Below are 21,001 nucleotides of genomic sequence, written 5' to 3'. Positions count from 1 at the left end.
CTTACTGGAACTGGGCACCTGATATGGTGAATATGGTATGTCATCCCAACAATTGTGTTGCCCACAGAATTCAAATCCTATTTCAATGGTGCCAAAATGTGCTCATCCTATGTACTAGGTCAGTATTTATTATGACTTTCCCAACTTTGATTTGAAGTAATGTTTATGTATGAGGTTACAAACCCCCCAACATTCAGGTGAGCTGCTGAGCCTCATGGCCGAACCTCTCAGCAGAAGAAAGTAACCTTAGAATAACTGGCCAAATAACCGTATTCGCCTCAAGAAATGCGGCTTGTTGAATAGAGGTGTGTCTTTTGTCTGAATGTGCATTGGGTCTCATACACTAACCACAGGATGTACTGAGTTCTAGCTAGGTTACTATGACAAATAATGACATTGCAAGTGATTCCATGGCTTTTGATTGGCTAACCAAGGAAATGTGTTTGTGTTCGTTTCCATACCCCACAAAAAAGTAGGCCATGCCCACAACTGAACTTGTGTTTCCTGATGGGCTTCGTCACTGATTTCATATTGTTGTTAAATAAGCAGTCTATGAATTTTTTATCTTTGCCTTTTTTATTTATAAGAATTGACTGAAAAATATATTTACAGTGTGCATGCTTTGGATTTATGCAGATTTTCACAGTGTGCACAGGGGCGGTCGGGTAGCCTAGTGGTTAAAGCGTTCGCTCGTCATGCTGAAGACCTGGGTTCCATTGCCGATATGGGTACATATGAAGCCAATTTCTGGTGTCCCCCGCCATGATATTGCTGGAATATTGCTAAAAGCGGCGTAAAACCATACTCATTCACTCACAGTGTGCACATAAACACAAATACATTGAAGTCACTTCTTCGATATCCCAGTTGTCCAAGGCACTGGAATTTGCTGTGTGGTGTTGCATCAGTTAGGTGTACCAGAAACCCGGGATTGTGATTCGAATCCCTGTTCACCCTCGTTATGATTCATGGGTTCACTGAAGTGGTAAAGATCTGAGACCAGCATCAATTCGGGCTTTCCTCCCAAATCAAGCTGACACGCCATAATATAACTGGAATACTGTTAAAAGCGGCATTAAACCCAACTCACTCACTCACTATTGCTGCTATGATCTTTTTGTGTTTATTTATGAACACAGATAAAGTATAGAGTGTAACACAATATGAAGGGGCTATCTACTTCCAGATTCCATGCTGTGATATACCGTATTCGACGTAATAAGTGCCCGGGCGCTCTCAAAATTAGGAATAGGGGTCTCTTAATAGAATATAATTTTGGTGAGAAAAAAAACAGAGTTGAAAGATTGTAAATTTTGTAGTTTATGCCGACAGCCTGAAAAGATACAAAAGAAAAGTATGTGCGTATCATACGCGACAGATATATTTTCCAGAATTTAATGGCCCATAATTAAGGGTGCATATAACACACAAGTGCGTATTATACATGAACAAATAAGTCTTGTGTACATTGATCAATCGGAAGGGGTGCTAATTGGGATTGTTCACTAGCCAATATATTAGCAAATATCGCTGTGGGCGCTTATTAGAGCGGGGCGCTTATTACGTCGAATACGGTATGTGGAATATTTTCAAAATGGCATTAAGCCAAACTCATTCACTCTGAAAAATAGAAATGTTTACCAAATTGGGTCCATATGTTTGTTTGTAAACCTTTCCTATGGTTAGAATTTTTTGTTCTATTTTTTTATTGTGATTGTAAAAGATATGCTCTAATTAACAAATGCATCCAGTTTATGCTATTGTGTGGATTGTTTCTGCCCACTAAATCAGTTGGACCACTGTGTCTGTAGCCCTGCCTGCCTGCCTGCCTGCCTGCCTGCCTGATGACTGTGTGATCTGATCAGGGGCCTGTTTCATAAGATGATTGTAGCACTAAGACTGTCGTAAGTCTTTGTTGAAGTTTTGAAGTTACGATAGTCATAGCACTACGATCATAGCTTTATGAAATTGGATCCAGGGCCCCATTCCACAAAGCTATAGTTGCGCTAAGGTGATCGTAGCTCCCATACTTTAACCTAGACTTATGACTGTCGTAGTGCTAAGGTGATCGTAACTCCCATATTTTAACATAGACTTACGACAGTTGTTGCCTTAAGGTGATCGTAACTCCCATAGTTTAACATAGACTTATGACAGTTGTTGTGCTACGAGGGCTATGTGGAGCAGGCCACTGGTCTTTAACATGTGTAACATGTTTGTACATAATTAGAATTTTTGGATAGATTCAAGATAAATAGAGGATGTTTCACGTGACAAGTGAAATATGTCCTTGCCCCCGTCACGAGATGAGACAAATATGACATTTCTCAAACACATGGAATATCCTATTTATACAAAGTAAATCGGGGGTATATAGCGTTCCGTCTGTCCGTCCTTCCGTCCGTCCGTCCGTCCGTCCGTCATTCTGTCCGAGCTTTGGTACAGCCCATAACTTTTTAACCACACACCCTAGCTTCACCAAACTTGCTACACACATTTACCACAATGAGTACTTGTGCCTTTTGCTAATTTGAAGATTCTGAATTTTTTAATTTTTGCCGTTTCCATGGACACATTAAGAAACTTGAACTTTTAGGGTGGGTGTTCTGTACAGCCCATATCTTTTTAACTATGCATCCTAGCTTCATCAAGCTTGCTACACACATTTACCACAATGAGTACTTGTGCCTTTTGCTAGTTTGAAGATTCTGAATTTTTTATTTTTGCCGTTTCCATGGAATCATGGTGAAACATAAATTTTGGGTAGAGTTTTTGTACGATCCATGTTTACAATATTATGTATCCTAGCTTCAGCAAACTTGCTACATTAACCACTATGATTGTTTTTTTTATCTTTTATAAGATTCTGAAAGTTTTCTCTTTTGCTGTTTTCATGGAAACATGATGGAATTTAGACATTTTGATGACTGGTTTTGTATAGCTAATATATTTTCCAAAATTGTTTCCACACATGTAGATCATCATAAGTATCTGTGCTTTATGTTAGTTTGAATTTATGAATTCATTACCATATCTGTTAAGGCTAGATGGAAATTATCAATTTATTGATTTTCTTATATGATATTGTTCCATTTTTTAAGTCCTAAATCTCCAATTATGTGTTTTTATATCAACAATTTTTGGTCCTTTTGATAATTCTTCTTATGTAACCCCTCAATCAAATTTTTATTCAAAGGTGTTCATGGTGATCTACTACCTCGTAAGTGAACACTGGTAACATGGGAGATTTTGGGGGGGTCAATTGTCACTGAAACTTAATCTTAGTTTTTAAAACATTGAAGTTAAAACAATTTACTATTTGTTGTTGACCAGCGGGGATAACGGGGGGTATGTGAGTTTTGCTCACTTCTTTCTTGTTTGTGATTTTGTCTACAGGAATGTTGTTGGGTTTTTTTCATAACATATGTAAAACCTTGAAGCGTAAATTCTCCCTGTGCAACTTTTTGTTTTGAAGCGGGGTATGAGGGATTTATTCTGCCCTCAGAAATCCACGTGCAGCCTGACTTGCTCGTGGCGGGGTATAAAATTTTTGGCGAAACCACATTATCAGTGGTTCTAATTTCAAACGGGAGCTATCTCTGTTGTTTTTCGTATTTGCGAGAAATGGCGTTACCCACCCTGTACGTTTTTGGTCCAGCTATTAAATGCCCCGCTTATCCCTAAGGTAAAATGTATTCTTAATTTAATGTTTGAAAGCATTATATATTTATGTTTCCATCCGTACATCTTCTAAGATTGGTTTAGTGCTGATAACCATTTTCTAAAATGTGGGCCCACATTTTTCCCGTCATCTATGGTGATCGAAATAAGTGGGCCCACATTTGTATTTCGCCTAGCTTCGTTAGGTTGTTTCGTTAGTTCTGATAATCATTTCCTAAATGTGGGCAGACGTTCTTCCGTCATATTGATTGCAACAGGAGGGACCACATTTATTAATCGCGAAATTCTACTTAAATATTGATATTCATTTTCTCAAATGTGGGCCCACATTGTTCCGGTCATATATGGTGATCGAAACAAGTGGGCCCACATTTGTATTTCGCCTAGTGGGTAGACGTTCTTCCGTCATAGTGATTGCAATAGGAGGGGCCGCATTAAAAAATCGCTCAGCTTCATTAACTTGGCTTACTTATAACCATTTTCTAAAATGTGGGCCCACATTGTTCCCGTCTTACAGTGATCGAAACAGGTGGGCCCACATTTGTAAATTGCTGGGTTTCATTGGGTTGACGAAGTCATTTAGGCTAGTGGGCTCACATTTGTCATTACTTTGCATGGGTATGTGACATATATTATTCTCATTTTGTAATATTGATGGGAAATATCTTTATAAATCATTTTGTGAGTCGTTAATTCCACGAAAGTCTTTGAAGTTTGAATAATGTCATCATAGCTGACCACACTAGTTTTACAAAAATAGTTACAAAGGAAGAAACTTAGATCTACTTCAAATTAAATTTACAGAGGCAATACCACTCATTCTACTTTTTCCAGTATAACACATCAATCTTATCATAAGTGTTGGTGGCGATATAAGCCTGAAAATATGTCGACGCTTGAATTGATCTCGGACATGATACAAGCCTGAATTGCTTCTGAGAACTCGTTCCATAAAGGGAATAACTCATGAATATTAATGACCCCACGACCTAGTTTGGCGATGTTCGTAGAAGTGAGTTCTGCTGTATTGCCATCGTATTTGTACATTTTAATTCAATTATAAGTCATAATACTTATTTTAAATAGACAAAATAGCAGCCGTAATGCAGGTTTGCTTTCGTAGTACATATTCTCAACAACAAGTGCGTTTAGTTTCGAATGTGGGCCCACCTCGAACTTTCGATTAGGCAAACGGAGTTAGCTCCCTTCTCGGACCACCGATAATGCGGTTTTGCCAAATTTTTATTCCCCCACTGCGAAATTTATTCCCCTTCAAGGTGGGATACACAGTATTTTATCAAGATGACATGGACCAGTCAGATCTCATCATTCTGACATGGAGGTATGAGGTGTGATGAGTGAACGATTTATTCACTGAGTTACCCCTCCGCCTTGAAAAACTGTTGAAATTGCCTCACGCACATATTGGGTTTTTATATCAGGTGGCCCTTTGGAAACCCAGGACAGAGTTGGTGTCATGCACCCGAGTGTTTGTTGTTAGAGCCAACATGGGGATCGGGTGGTACCTCACAGGCAGCTTGGGTTGTATACTCCCCAGGGAGCTGAGAATGAAAATCAGCGTTCTCATCATCAGTGGATGAAAGCGTGTATGTTTTCCTAAATACAAATTCGATCTTGCACGTTAAGGGGCTCAAATGGGTGACTTTCATTGTGTCATTTCAGATTCTCCATCAGTTCAAGTTTGAGTTTCTGCGCATCGTTTCAAGCCACGAACACTACATCCCACTGTGTCTGCCGATGATGAGGAGAGGGCGAGTTAAAAACTTCAAAGGTATGATCTTTTGTGTTTACATATTCATATTAAATGGAACACTAATCACCAATATTTCCCCATCTGATGTTCTCATACCATTGTATCTTTATTTATGTTATATGCAAAAAATAACAGCTAAAAAAAGTAATATTTACTCTCACAAGAAGTATATGAAAATATAATTTGTAATATATTTGTACCAGTTTATATGAAACTGATCATATTTAAAACTCGTATGCATCTTACGTATGAATACTGAGACAAATTATGTAATGCATGATGTATAGCCTATCATGATACATATTGATTATATCAGTTCCGTGCCTATATCATCATATCCTACTGTGGCAGTAAACCATTATGTCATAGAGTATTCCAGGGAAGTAACGATTTAAATGTTTTAGTGTAAATTGTTTGTTTGTGATTAAGTACTTTGTTACTGTTATGGAAAGGTAGATGACACAATATTTTAGAATAATTTTCTTTAAGTGTAGCTTTTGTTGTTTTTAGTTACAAAATTATGTATGTACTTGTTGTGATATGATTTGGTTTTGATAGATCTTCAATACAATTACCGTAATCATTCCAGTAAATGCAATAAAACATATGTTTGTATTAACATAAATTAGGCCACATATTTTTTATTTTTTGTTTCATGGGCCCACCCCCCCTACTGAAAAGTGTCCGATCCCGAAAAAAATAAAACATTATAATGTTTTGTTCTCCTGCTAGTAATATAGACCCTCTTGTACAATATAAAATGTTATATATAAATTCCATTACTATCAGTGATTCCAGAGGCCACTGACTGCCTCCGTGGCCTAGTGGTAGAGCATCGGCCCCAGAGGGCGGATGGTCCGGGGTTCTCCTGCTAGTAATATAGACCCCCTTGTACAATATATAATGTTATAAATTAAATTTATAAATTCCATGTCTACATTACTATCACTGCCTCCCTGGTCTAGTGGTAGAGCATCCGCCCAGAGAGCAGAAGGTCAGGGGTTCAATACCCGGCCGCTTCATACCAAGAGACGTTAAAAGATGGTACTCGTCGGCTCGGAGTCAGTATACTATGTCTGAGTGGGGTATTCATGTTAAACTGCGGCATGTTATCTCAATGAGCTAGCACTATAAATCGGCATCAGTCCGGACTAGTACAAGCAGCCACGCACACATGCACACACACACACACACACACACACACACACACACACACACACACACACACACACACACACACACACACACACACACACACACACACACACACACACACACACACACACACACACACACACACACACACACACACACACACACACACGTACGTGCATGAATGTTGCAATAAGTGCAATAATCTTGGATGCTACGTTAAACCCCATTTTCACCTCACCTCAAAACTCCACAGCAGAATGACTTTCATATCAGTTAATAGATAATTTGCATAGCTATTATATTTTATTTTTTGTTTTGACCGACCTTGTGTGGAAAAGCTGGAATAAATCCATGAAACATAAAATTAGTGTGGCCTCAAAATTTAAGAAATGTAGGTGTCATAAAGATAACATGCTTTCTGAAAAGTTAAATTATTTGAAAGCAACATATTTACATTAACTCCATGGCATATTGTAATATCCTCTTTCTTAAAATTTGTTATATAATTTATCATAAAAAAATGATATTTACAAAAAAAACCCATCTATTTGTATTTTAATATATATTAAAAATTTAGAAATGGGTTTTATTTAAAGATAAGTGTCTTTCTTAAAATTTGAAGACAGCAACATAACACCATCAGTTGAAAATATCTTTTGTTTTAAGTTTTATTTTGAAAATTTGATGTAAGATGATATCAAATTTAAATAAACGGATGTTTTCATTTTCAAAAGGCAGGAAATAAAAAACTTGCCAGGTTCAAGTTTTTGTATTACTGGAATAATTACGGTAGCATGAGAGGAGAACTTTGCATGGCATCAAGCTTTGTTTCCCTGAGTTTAGAGCCTCTGTCCCCTGAGCTATTGATGTAGATTTCCTTTCAGCGACTGTACAGCTACGTTGTGTGACAAACTATTTCATTCACTTTATCAACAGAGTTCAAGCCAGAAGGTAAAAGCCTGAGGAAATAAGACTTTTATCAAAGCTTGTTTTTTTTCGTTTGCTGACCACATGCTGCTAACATTTCATGTAGAGCCTTCATCGACTGTCACACAGAGTTATCTCCCCTCCTTGTGACATCCAATTGTGTTAACAACAATCTCTTCTTGTGAATGGGCCTCGACTTGCCCTGTGCACCAAGGCCCGTCGGGATCAGCGTTTGTCCGCAGTTGTATTTGTTGTTTTAGAATAATAGCTTGTAATTATCGGAAAGAACTTTCAAACCCTTGTTATGTTGGTATTGAGAAATAATTCCTTTTAAGTTCATGTGTACAGATTGTCCATTCTTGTTATCTTAATGTTGACAAATAGTGAACCCTTGTTATCTTGATATTGACAAATAGTGAACCTTTATCCTAATATTGACAAATACCATTTTTTGTTATCTTGATATTGACAAATAGTGAACACTTGTTATCTTGATTTTGGCTATAAGTGAACCTTGTTATAGTCCATGGGCCAGAGCACATATCGGTACCACCTGGGGTGGCAAAACCTAAGTGGTACTAACATGTATATAGGGTCAATACAAGTGCAAAATGATATGATAACCTTTCCGCAGAAGTAGCTTATTACTACATTTCCACATACCTCGGATTTCACACTTTGCACTATAGCGTAAGTTCTTAAACATAAGACACAAACTAGTTTTATTTCAGATAGCAGCTGGAATTGATCTAAATCAGTGTAAGAAAGGCTGTAGGAATTTTGCAATGAATATAAAATGGCAAATACATTATTGTCCGTCTTCATTGGCTGGGCCAATGCCACAGGGTACCCTGCCTGAAGTCAACAAGAAGTCCAAGAAGAGGAACATCAGCGCTGCCCCTCTGATTCAACATCCTGACCCGCAATGTATTATTGTTGCTCAAGATACTGTGAGCTACCTGCCCACCATCAATGCTCCTGCAACAAACATGTCTACTGTGAATGAAGTGCTGGCGCAAACTCTTCGCATCATGCAAGTCCTGCAGCTGAATGAGATTGTGTGTGTGTTCGACCAAGCACTCTATGCCAAGGCTGCAGAGATAGTGTGGAAACACGAAAAGTTCAAGAACATAATCATTAGGATGGGGGTCTTCCACACAATCTACAACTCCTCTCCATCATAGGGAAGAGATTTCAAGATGCAGGGCTCAGAGATGTGTGTGTTGAATCAGGGGTGATTGCAGACGGATCGATAGCTGGTGTCATGGAAGGGCGCAGGTACAACCGGGAAGTTAGACTACACAAGCTTGTGTATGAAGCACTGATGAGGCTTGCATGGAAAGGCTTTCTCCCATGGCTGCAAAACAACCATATCCACGATCCTCACCACCTAGACGAAACCCTGCAGAGGATTGTCGACTTCCAATGCCAAGCTTCACTCCTGAACCTACTTGAAGACCACTCCTGCAGGAGGATCTTGGAGCTATTCCAATCTTACCTGATCTCCCTCAGAGAACACAGCCTTCTGGATGTCTTATGTAGACATGTTCGAAATCATGCTGGGCCTCATTCGATCTTCTCGAGAGGGTGACTGGATACTTCATTTGGCAGCCATCCGACAGATGATTCCCTGGTGCTTCTCCTGTGACAAGCTCAACTATGCCCGCTTCCTGACCTACTACTATGCCACCATGTCTCAGCTGCCCATCGAACACCCTGAAGTCAACAAGCACTTCATGCAGGGCGGGTTCTCAGTCCAGATTGGTCATCAAAACCCCTTCGTGCTGATCCCTGTTGATCAGACGATTGATGAGACCATCAACAAGGACACATAGATACCTGGAGGCACCAAAGGTTTCAGTCTGAAACCTGGCGCGGTTGCAAGACACTTCCTGACATCAGAGTACCGGAGCACCTACCCGAAGCAGCTGAGGGGTATGGTCCATATAGGGCAACATGACTGCCTGAGTCATCCTGATCTGCAACTCCCTAGGATCTGACGAGACGAAGCTGACATCCAATCCCTCGTTCAGTTAATGGAGGCGAGCTGGTTCAATCCTTTCAACACTGACCAAGAGCTTGTCAGTATGTCGACTGCTACTGCTGCGCTGGAAGAAGTGTCCAAAGACCTTCTCAGGGCTCGCAAGATAGTAGAAGATGCATACCAGACCTTCAAGCAAGAACGCTTAGAAGCATCTGACCCATCAGTTCCACGACAGGATGCAAAAGAAGAATCTGAAAACTTTCGCAGACATCAGAAAGAAGTCCCGCAGCAAAGGCCGTGCCAAAGAAGTGGTCCTGAAAGCTGACAGGAAATTATTTGGTCAGGTGATCCTTGTAGCTGAGAGTCGAAAACTACGCATGAGTGTGGTACTTGCTCATCCTCTGGGGCCTCTGCCATGGGCCCTCGCCAACGGAGATGGGTCCCTCCGCAAGACGAACAAAGCAGCCTTTCCCAGATCCATCCGCAACTGTAATAGATGGAATGAGCTTCATCCAGAAGTTGAACGGTAATGAGAAAACCTTCGAACAGCTGGCAGAAGCAGCCTTGTCCCTTGTTCTGCATGAAGGCAAGAAGAGCCAACGCATCGATGTCGTCTTTGACGTGTACAAGGAGACGTCCATTAAAGACGCAGAACGATGTAACAGGAGGTCAGACACAGGAATCCAATTCAGAAACAATGCACCTGGTCACAATATTCAGCAATGGAGAAAGTTACTGAGCAGCTCATCTAACAAGACAAGACTGATCAAGTTACTGGTGGAAGAATGGAAGAAAGCAAGACAAAGAGAGAAACTCGAGAAACAAGGTACTGTATGTTACCTGCGAAGACATCTGCTATAAGATAACCAAAGAAGAGTGGGGGGAGGCTGGAGAGCTGAAGTCTTCTCAAGAAGAAGCCGACACCCGCCTTCTGCTCCATGCTCTGCATGCAGCGGAGCATGGCTACAAGAGTGTAGTCATCACTGCCGATGATACTGATGTCTTGGTCTTGACCCCCGCGTCAGCAGCAGTATTGCATGCCCAATATTCCAGAAATGTGGGACGAAGAGCCGCACAATGTACATAAACATCCGGAAGCTACACCAGGCACTGGGAGATGATGTCTGTAATGCGCTCGTCAGCATGCACGCGTTCACGGGCTGTGATACAGTCAGTGCCTTTGCTGGCCGGGGGAAGATGGCAACGTTGAAGAGGATTAAGTCAGACAAGACCTACCAGGAGGCCTTCAGTGAACTTGGTAGTTGATGGGAGGTATCAACGGAATTGTTCCAGGGGCTGCAGAAGATCACCTGCCAAATGTACTTGCCTTCTGCCCAGATGACCGATGTGAACAGACTCAGACACCAACTCTTCTGTGCCAGACGAGGGGAGGTGGAGTCAAGCCAACTGTCACCTTGTGAAGACTGCCTGTTCATGCATGCTCTCCGTGCCAACTACCAGGCTGCCTTCTGGAGGTGATGTCTGCAGACCCAGCCCATTGTCCCAAGGCCGAAGGAGTGTGGTTGGACAAACAGAAGAGGACGGCAAGCTGACAATTCAGTGGATGCGTGGCTCACCTGCACCAGATGCCGTTCTCCAGTTGCTCTCCTGCAAATGTGTCCGCTCATGCAAACTGCCAGATTGTTCTTGCCTCACCAATGGCTTGAGGTGCACAGACATGTGTAAGCTACAAACCTGCACCAACCAAGCCAAGGATGACCCACAGTTGGAGCTTTCAGATTTGTCCGACTCTGATAATGAGCTTGACGGTGATTAGGCCCAGTTACTCAACTATGGACACATATAATTCAACTTTCAAGTCAATTTTCAAAGCTACTAGTGTTCTGATTGTGTGCCCAAGAGATTAACCATGGTCTCTATGCTGTTTTTATTCCGTATGTACACGTTTTATTGTCAGAGTAAATTACATTAACAAAATACGAGTTTATGGCTGTTTTTCCTAGGGTATGCTGATATAATGGGTTAAAACTACTATTAAGCTACCAATCTGCGATGGTTATCATATCAAAACATAAACTAGACATATATAGCATGTGAAAAATTGCAACTAGAATTTGCCACTCTGAGTGGTACCGATAAGTGAAATTTTCGGTCTTGGCTCATGGACTATTATATTGATATTGACAAATAGTGAACCCTTGTTTTCTTGATATTGATAAATAGTGTGTCCTTGTTACCTTGATGTTGACAAATAGTAAACCCTCGTTATCTTGATATTGACAAATAGTGAACCCTTGTTATCTTGATGTTGACAAAAAGTGAACCCTTGTTATCAGGATATTGACAAATAATGAACCCTTGTTATCTTGATATTGACAAATAGTGGACCCTTGTTCCATGGAAATTTTGACCTTGTTATCACAAGCAGTTGTTGCAACAAGATGTAAGTTGGATAATGAAATTTGTATGTGTACAAGTCTGATCCCGACATGTGGCTTGAAGCACCCGTGGTCCCCCCGTCTAGGGCAACAGGTGTGCGTGTTACAGAGGTCGGCAGCCTCACTGGGGACTGTCCTTGTACTCCGTCATGAATTGATATTGTACATAACATATTGCTTGTAGCCTATCTCAAACATCAGCTTTTTGATTAGTTGTCGTTTTCTGATCTATCTTTCTGCTTTGTTTATAAGTTGGATGGTGCTTCGATGAGCTTGTGTGCATGTGATTGACAGTGTATAATGTTGACCCAGTAATTCCTTCGTCCTCCCACCTCCCGAGTGTCCGGTAACAATCCATAAAGGGAGACTACTCTCAGTGTGGTGCCAATTCCAGGCTAGCTCTAAAAGTTGCAATTTGTGAAATAGCAGGGTTAGAAATTGGCACTAGTCCTATAGTCCTTGCCAAACTGCCCAATAGTTAAGGTATCATAAGGACTAGTAGTTATTTGCCAATTTTAAGGGTTTTGCTATATATTATCATTGTAAGGACTAGAGGACCAAAAACGTTAGTTTCTACCGCTGGAAATAGAGACATCGTCTCTGTGTACTGAGAGTAATTGTTGTTGCAAGATTGATATAAATCATGAACTTGAGTATGATGGACGTGGGTTTTTTAATGATTTGAATTAAATTTGATATGAGTGGAAGACTAGCACCTCTTTATCCCTTCTGTGTTGGGGGAAGTGTTGTGGTGGCAGCTGAAATGTTTATACCCTGGGTATGTTTTCCCCCCCCCCCCCCTCCCCCCCTCTCCTGTTGTGTGGCAAGACAGGTACACCTCCTTCCTGTCTGCGGTGTACGAGGTTCACAGGAGTTGTCATGGTGATGCTCCTCAGCGGCAAGCATTTGATTTTCAAACTTTATGATGTATCAATGGTATGTGTTACAATGTTTTTCGGGAGAACATAATCGAGTGATAATATTTATTAGATTGTTTATCTGGATACATAAATCCACTATCGAGTGATAATATGTATAACATTGTTTATCGGAGAACATAAATGCACTATCAAGTGATTATATTTATTACTGTGAAACATGCAATCGGTATTCACTGAGTGAATATTCCTTTCGGACATAACATTATTTTCAGTCTGCATCAATGACGCTATGCCATTTCATTGAATTCGTTAATGTTTTCGTTTTGTCACAAATCGCTCTTTTTTTTAAAAAACCCTTCCTTTCGGCTCCTTCCTTGTAGTTCGTTGTGCACTAAACTTGTGTCACGAGAGACTGGATTAGTCAACATTGGCGCTATGGTTTTCAGAGTCAGATAGAACAAAAAGAAATTTCATAAAAAATCGAACATTAATCTTTTCATGTTTGGTAACGTGTTTATCTCTCCTTGTGACCTAAATAAGTTGATATTAGCACTTGTTGCTGCCACTTATGTATCAGGTTTGTCAGGCCACTCCTTGAGATAACATGCTACTGGACAAAAAATTCTAGTAACCTCTATATATCCACTAGGTATGTAGGTCCCTAAATAATACAGACTACATTGAATCAGGCAGTGGCTGCTTAGGCCTTTGGGTTTTATTAATTGGTTTACCCATGATGATCCGGGTAGAATAGGTCTTCAGCAACCCATGCTTGCCGTAAAAGGCGACTATGCTTGTCGTAAGAGGCGACTAACGGGTTTGGGTGGTCAGGCTCGCTGACTTGGTTGTTGCATCCCAATTGCGTAGATCAATGCTCATGATGTCAATCATTTGATTGTCAGGTCCTGACTTGATTATTTACAGACCCCCCTCATATAGCTGGAATATTGTGCAGCGTTAAACAACAAACAAACAAACAATATTAACTGGTTTAATACATTTTGTGGCCAATGTTCATTATAGGTGGTTGAAACCAAGATGATTTATTTCAATTTCACATTAGTACTGCTACTAATAAATAAGAAACAAACCCGTAGTGCACTACGTCATGGAAGTACAATTGTAAAATGATATAAATGCCACCCCTGTTTGCTGGGTTCCATTTTACCCTTACCAGTTTTCAGAAATACCCTGGTCATAACCTTCATGTTAAAAATCCAAATTTAAGGGGTCCCTTGATTCAAATACTAAATCAGAATTTTTACACGCAACGGTGTTCATACCATTGACCACAGGATTGGTTAGATTTTATGAGTTGACAGACCACTGTGATATTGAATTAGTGGTAAACTCCATTCCTTCACTCACTCACTCCCGATAAGAGGTCTTCAGGAGGGAGGGTCCCCAGCAACCTATGTTTCTTGTCATGGTGACTGATTGGTTCAGGTCGTTAGACTGGGTGCAGTGTTTGAACTCACTTTAAAACCCAATGAGACAGTCAGGCAGTGACCCATACATGTTGCCTGCAATCTTCAAAGTTACCTGCCCGCATTCAGATATTATTAATATTGAAAAAATGCAACCAAAAAAAGAGACAAATTGTGTCTTGATTCAGTTGAAATGATGTAAACAATCACTTGAGAACCTACAAGGCGTTATAATAAAACTGAATACGCAAGTAGTCTTAAAATTATCTGCCAGACAGTCAGGGATTAGAGAAATATTTCATGCAGCCAGACTGAAAAGTTTCCAGCCATTGGCAGGCAGGCAAGCAGTTATTTCAGACATTTTGGTTGATTGGGTGTCGTCATGGGACTCTCCTCATAATATCAATCTGTATTTGTCCTGCCCAGCCTCAGTTATTTACAGGCTGCTGACATGTCTCTGGAATGTTGTTGAGCGAGACATTCATCAACAAACAAATGAACACTGGGCAGGGTTGTGTTTTAGGGGGTATCCTGATGATGCTATCACTGCTCCGAAAGTTGATGGTTACTGCCTTGTTAGTCCAGCTTTCAAGTCCTCTTCATGTGGTGGAAATTGTTGCGCACAAACATTTACTGTTTCTGGAAGAAAAAGATATGATTTGTTGACATGATTACTTGATTCATTGGACTAAAACCCATGTTCGTCACTGTCATTGCACAACTTCAGCTGTACAATGTTAGTAGTCTGATACAGAAACCTGTACTCTTGTCTGAAAGTGTGAGATTCTTTGCCAGATTGTAAACAGCTTGTCTAACATTGTTACACTGTGTGTAGTGTCTGTTATCATACTAATACTCCAGGGGCCACTTGCACAAAGCAATCTTAGCACTAAGATGATCGTAACTCCCATACTTTAACATAGGCTTACGATAGTCTTAGCGCTAAGATCGCTTTGTGCAAGTGGGCCCAGGAATATAGATCTTCAATACTATATGCTTGTTGAAAGACCAGAATCAGACTTGGATGGTATATACTCACCGCCAAAAGAAATGCGAACCATAGAGACTTATTATGAAGTATGTATGTAAAGAAGAGATGTTTTCAATATGAACCACTTCATGATAAAACTAACAATCAGTCAAGTGTTACCACAGAGTGTCTTTATTCTTATCACGATATGCTGCACGTGATTTCCAAACTTTACACATTAATCCTGGATGAGACAAATGGTGCATTTCGAGTCATGGATCTATGACATCACGTGTGATACGTTTATGAGTGTCAGTTCACATAACATAACAGTATATTCATTTGTGCATTGTACCAATATAATGTGTCTTGAATATGAGTAATTCTTCATATATTAACCAACATGTGTGGTATCCGTGTTTCTTTTGTCGGTGAGTATAAATTGACCTGAGTTCCGTTCCACAAAGCGATCTTAGCTCTAAGACATTCATAACTCTCATACTTAAGCAAAGACTTACCATGCAGTCTTAGCGCTAAGATGATCGTAACTCCCATGCATTAACATAAACTTACAATAGCCATAACACTAAGATGATTGTAACTCCCATGCTTTACTGTAGACTTTTGACAGTCTTAGTGCTAAGACCTACGTAACTCCCATGCTTTACTGTAGACTTTTGACAGTCTTAGTGCTAAGACCTACGTAACTCCTATGCTTTAACATAAACTTATGACAGTCGTAGCTCTAAGATGATCATCACTCCCATGCTTTCACATAGACTTACCACAATCATAGCACTAAGATGATCGTATCTCTCGTGCTTACACATACACTTATAAAAGTCACAGCACGAAAGGTAATCGTAACCCCCATGCTTTAAAATACACTTACCACAGTGCTTAGACGATCATAACTTCCATGCTTTAGTGAAGACTTACGACATGCTTTAACATAGACTTACGACAATCGTTTTGTGGAACAAGCCTGGCTGATAGTGTCATCGTACTTCAAAAGCCTGGATTGTTGTTTGTGCTTTCGACCTCTGGCCAGGATTGTATACAAACTGCCATGAATTAGCTGGAAAAATACTGATTGTGGCACATAACTACATTTCCTCTTGACCAAGTTACATGTGGCAGTAATGTAAGAGAACAGTGACTATATTGAAAGGCCCCCACTGCTGGGAAACAGAATAAATGTTTCAAGTATGACATTGAACTCTGAACTTAGGAGTAAACATGGAATCAAGCTTAATTTCAGAAAAAATGGAAAGAAAGTGGTTGAATAAGAAATTCCAATTCCCATCTTGTCCTATGTTTGTCTCTGTTTGTTGTGCATTCAGAGGGCGCATGTCGTCCAGTGATATGAGAGGCTGCAATTTCTGTTCAGAGTTGTGCCCCTTAGTCATGTCAGGAGCTGCTAGTCCCAGATTTGCTGCAATTATGACCTGTAGGCACTGGTTTAGTGGCAAATGTCCAAATGTTGGCCTTTTCGACAACATTAAACTGATGGGATGAAAATGCTTATTACGTCGTCAACTCACTCACTCACTCACTCACTTGTATGCGTCCAGGTGATGATACCTGTAACTGTAGCCTAGAGACTACCACATTAAACCTTGTATCACCCTGTTATATATACTGTATCATCTTTATATTCACCAAGAGCATCTTTGGTGCATGATGTATCCATAGTATTCGTGGTTTTTGAGGTTGGTCACACTTTCATTTTCTATCAATATTTTCATTGAATTTCCATGGCATGGAGTTTCATAAGAGTTATAAAAGCATGTATTGGTTTAATGTAGTGATCAAGCTACACAATAATTCCACATTTTTATAAAAGTATTCTTTTGTACTGTGGATGTGTTTTGGATTTCTAAATTGTCCAATCTGAACATTTTTAACCAATTAAATGTCTTGAATGACAATGTCCTTTTTACACCCAAAGGTAAATCATGTTTCTGTTAGTTATAAAGTATCTGTCTTACTTAATGGCAATGCTACCTCTTGGTGAATACCAGTAAAATAGATTTTATGTACAGCACCAGATCAACAATACTTTCCTTTAAACTTGCTCGTTTTTGTGGGAATTTGAATAGGTCCGCCTGAGTCATTTTGAAATAAACAAAAGTGAATGACAGTAAGTGAAACTTTCTCGTTAATAATTGTTAATCCTTTAACTGTCTCTTTGCCCTGTCAATCACCTCAAAACAATTCAGATTATTAATTCCCAAAACCATGGAAAATATTTTATGATTTGTAATATTGCATGTAACTGTAAGGCTGTTGATGGTTCACTACAATGCCTGTACGAGGTGTTTGCAAGGTGTGGTGTGTTTCAGATCTGAGGCAGGATTACACGCTGTCTGAGGAGTTCCGTAAGACTCACTACCTGGTCGGGCTGCTCATCCATGAGCTCAAGCAGGTGCTTGTCCAGCCTCGGGACATGCGTCGCTGCGCCATCACCGTGCTCCGCAACCAGCTCGCCAAACATGCCTTCGATGATAGATACGTTAAAACGGTGAGATACGGGTTGGATTGGACCCTAGCTTGTGAGATGTGACTGGCTCAGTCATGTAAGGCGGGGGTATTTGCAGAATTGTCTCCCGAAGGTGTTCCATGATGGGTCTAGGTTTTTCAGCACCATCCCTTAATTGTGGGTTTCGCAAAGGTGGTAAAAATCTAAAGCATTAAAGGCATCCAACTCACTTACTATTTGGTCATAAATTGGAGTGTCAAGTATTCAAACTTGGTGACTTGGTCGATTGAAACTTGAGTATGTGGAATATTGCTCATGATATCAACCACTGGTTTGCCTGACCTAGATGTGATATGCCTGGGATATTACTTACAACAACTGTGCAAACCCTTATGACTTAAAATCTACATTTTTGTTGTTGTCCAAAACAAAATTCTTATCTCATTGGTCTATACCTGCCAAGTAGTCTTAGATTTGCTCATCCAGTCACACAGTCAGTTATAAATTATCAGTTGTAACTTCATAAACTTGTCCGTATTGATTACAAGGACTCTTGATGTTACTGCTGTGTAATTACAGGGTTAAAGCCCCACCCTGACTATAAATAGCCCGCAAGGTGGCGGTGTTTCAGTTTCGAACAATGACAGACAATGTAAACACAACCGAGTGACAGGAACCAGATCACCATTGACCCTCAAACTTCGTATCAACTTGAATGACAAACCATGGATACAACAAATGGCTCCATATCAAGATATAAGTCAATAAATTTTCTGTAGTTTTATCATAAAAAATTGAATCGATCGTGTTTGGCGTCTGCATCAATCACAGTAGGCAGAGCTTATTTACGGTTGCGTGTCTGTAGTTATCAGGTTCCACTCTTGTCCAACAGGCCCAGCAGGGACGTATCGCCGCTCTCTATCTGCCCCTCATCTCCGTGCTCCTGGAGAACAAGAACCGCCTCATCAAGGACGTCCAGAGCCCGACCTCCAACTCAGCCCCGAAGCCCCCCGTTGCTAATGGTGACGCTCATGGACTGAAACCACCCAGCAACCAATCAAAACAGCCGGCTCCTCCTGCCCCGCCCCCAGCCCCGGAACAACGCCCCTCGTCAACAGTCTTTGATATGATTGGTGGAGGTGGGTTTGTATGGAATATTGCAAGGGTTAAAAGTGTGAGCAAGTGATTTTGGTTTTATGGTGCTTTTAGCAATATTCCGGCAATGTCACATCGCCAGACACCAGGAATGGGCTTCACACATTGTACACATGTCTGGAATCAAACCCGGGTCTTCGGCGGGACGAGAAAACACTTTAACCACAAGGCTACCTGACCACCCCACAAAGCTGAAAGAATGACTTTGGATGATAAATAGAATCTCACCTAAGTGTCTCTTGATATCAGATATATCAGCACTTAGCATGCCTCAAAGTCTTAAGATGCTTCCATGGTCTAGTGGTAGCGTTTGCCCAAAGAGCTGAAGGTTGGGGGTTTGATCCCAGGACGCTTCGTACCAAATGATGTTAAAAGATTGTACTTGTTGTTACCCTGCCCGGCGCTCGTCATTAGTCGGGACCAGTACAAGCAGCCACACACACATGAACTTGCATGCACGTCGCTCCAAGTGCAATAATCTTGTACACAACGTTAAACCTCAACTCAACTCAGTTTTATACAGACCTGTGTTGATGTTGGTGAGATTCTCCAGATCGGCTCCTCATGAAACAGTCCCTCACTTTCACTCAGGACAAATCCATACTGCCTTGTGTCTCATCTTATTCTCTAACGCCATGCATCTAGCTGCCAGTCGTTCATGCTGATTTGTGATGTTGCAGTGACTCCGTACTCCAGCAACATGCCGCAGCTGAACGGTCGGATGTCCCGAACTGTGAACGGGTCAAGTATCTCCATCAACAGTGACTCCTCCTCCTCCACCGAGAAGGGGGACCGGGATGTGACAGAGAAGTCACATGCTCGGTAGGTTCATTGTCAGATTTTCTCTCTGTCCTTAAGTGGCACTTACCGGTAGAAGTTACCGATTGATGAAGACTCGTTTCTTCGTTATTGTTATACCTCTCTTAAGAATCTTGCAATTCTATTAGTTAATCTATGTGCCATATGACTAAGTAATACATTTGAATGTTGACTCCAAAACCATGTGACTGACACTGACCTTGAATATTGACTCGTCACATGATCAGTATTGACCTGTCACGTGAGAATTTTTGACTTGGCTGCTAGAAAACAAGATGGCGTATGGTGCTAATATTTCACGATTCGCAGCTAATTTACTGTAATGAAACAGCTCGGTTTAAAGGATTCATAAACTTTATATGAATTTCAGTATTACAAATCAAATGATTACTTTTGACAAGGTCAATATGCAAAAACAAGAACCCTCGGATCCGTCCACCTCAGGTTTTTAACATATTGACCTTGTCCAAAGTAATTATTTGAATAATGTGATGTTGTTAGACAATGGCAGGGTTCTATTTAAGGAACTTGATTTAACTTGCACCAGGTGAATGTTGACACGAAAACCTCATTGCACCAGACTAAACCAGCCTTTACCTATAAATTTATCAAAGTTGAAACGTGCACATAATCTTTTGATGACGTCTTGCCCAAAAGCAAGAACAAGCATGAAATAGAGGTTATTGATTAAGTATGATAAATAAGTATTGAATATGTTCAAAGATTGATGTCGTGTGGACATGTAAGGGTTACATACAAATGTTGACATAAATATTAGGTTGCATTTTTCGATAATAGGTTCTACTGGTGCATGTTTTATATAGCTATTCGACCTGTGAACTGGGTTGTGATGATTATTAGCCAACATTATGTATACACAGAGATCACATACACTAAAACAGTATATACCTGGGATGACTAGACAAGGTCAGGGATAGCACCATGGGATAATATAGCACAAAATGGCTGTGCAGTAAGTCTGGATTTGGTATTGATATATCCATATCCTTTTCCATTCTGAGTTAAAATTAAACGTTGAATTAGCGTTATTTCAGCTGTATAGTGCCGAGAACAGGTAGATATTCACACAAGTGTGTCATGAATACAAAATTATTTTTAAAACATATTTCTCCAACATATTTGGGCTTTTCAATTCAGATAACACTGGGAATTTCATGCCTTTTGTGGTATTATGCTGAACCACAATGCCAATTCTTTGCAATTTAGGCACTATAAACAAATCATGACCAAAAGTTCTGAGATTTACTTTGCTGAGTGGTATCAGTTGTGACAGGTCACAGCGTTAGAAACTAACAGTTTTTGTCCACTGGTCCTTATAATGATAAC

At 40.4% G+C, this 21,001-nt stretch overlaps 1 protein-coding gene across 24 annotated transcripts in view; it reads left to right on the top strand.

The window, feature by feature from the left end:
* Positions 1–21,001, top strand: part of LOC124119718 (dedicator of cytokinesis protein 9-like) — a 190,253-nt gene that overhangs the window by 112,945 nt on the left and 56,307 nt on the right. For 19 of the 24 annotated variants that reach the window (XM_046482340.2, XM_046482323.2, XM_046482334.2 and 16 more), the window contains 5 exons: positions 5,365–5,473; positions 7,547–7,561; positions 17,544–17,722; positions 18,573–18,819; positions 19,516–19,657. In XM_046482340.2, the coding sequence (XP_046338296.2) occupies positions 5,365–5,473; positions 7,547–7,561; positions 17,544–17,722; positions 18,573–18,819; positions 19,516–19,657 (692 nt within the window). The remainder of the gene's footprint in view (positions 1–5,364; positions 5,474–7,546; positions 7,562–17,543; positions 17,723–18,572; positions 18,820–19,515; positions 19,658–21,001) is intronic. The other 5 variants (XM_046482343.2, XM_046482341.2, XM_046482337.2 and 2 more) reach the window with 1 other exon arrangement.

Source organism: Haliotis rufescens, unplaced genomic scaffold (assembly GCF_023055435.1).
Source record: "Haliotis rufescens isolate VD_foot unplaced genomic scaffold, xgHalRufe1.0.p SCAF_9, whole genome shotgun sequence".
Lineage (NCBI taxonomy): Eukaryota > Metazoa > Mollusca > Gastropoda > Lepetellida > Haliotidae > Haliotis > Haliotis rufescens.
Note: the sequence above shows the minus strand (reverse complement) of the source record. Positions and strands in the feature narration are given on the sequence as shown.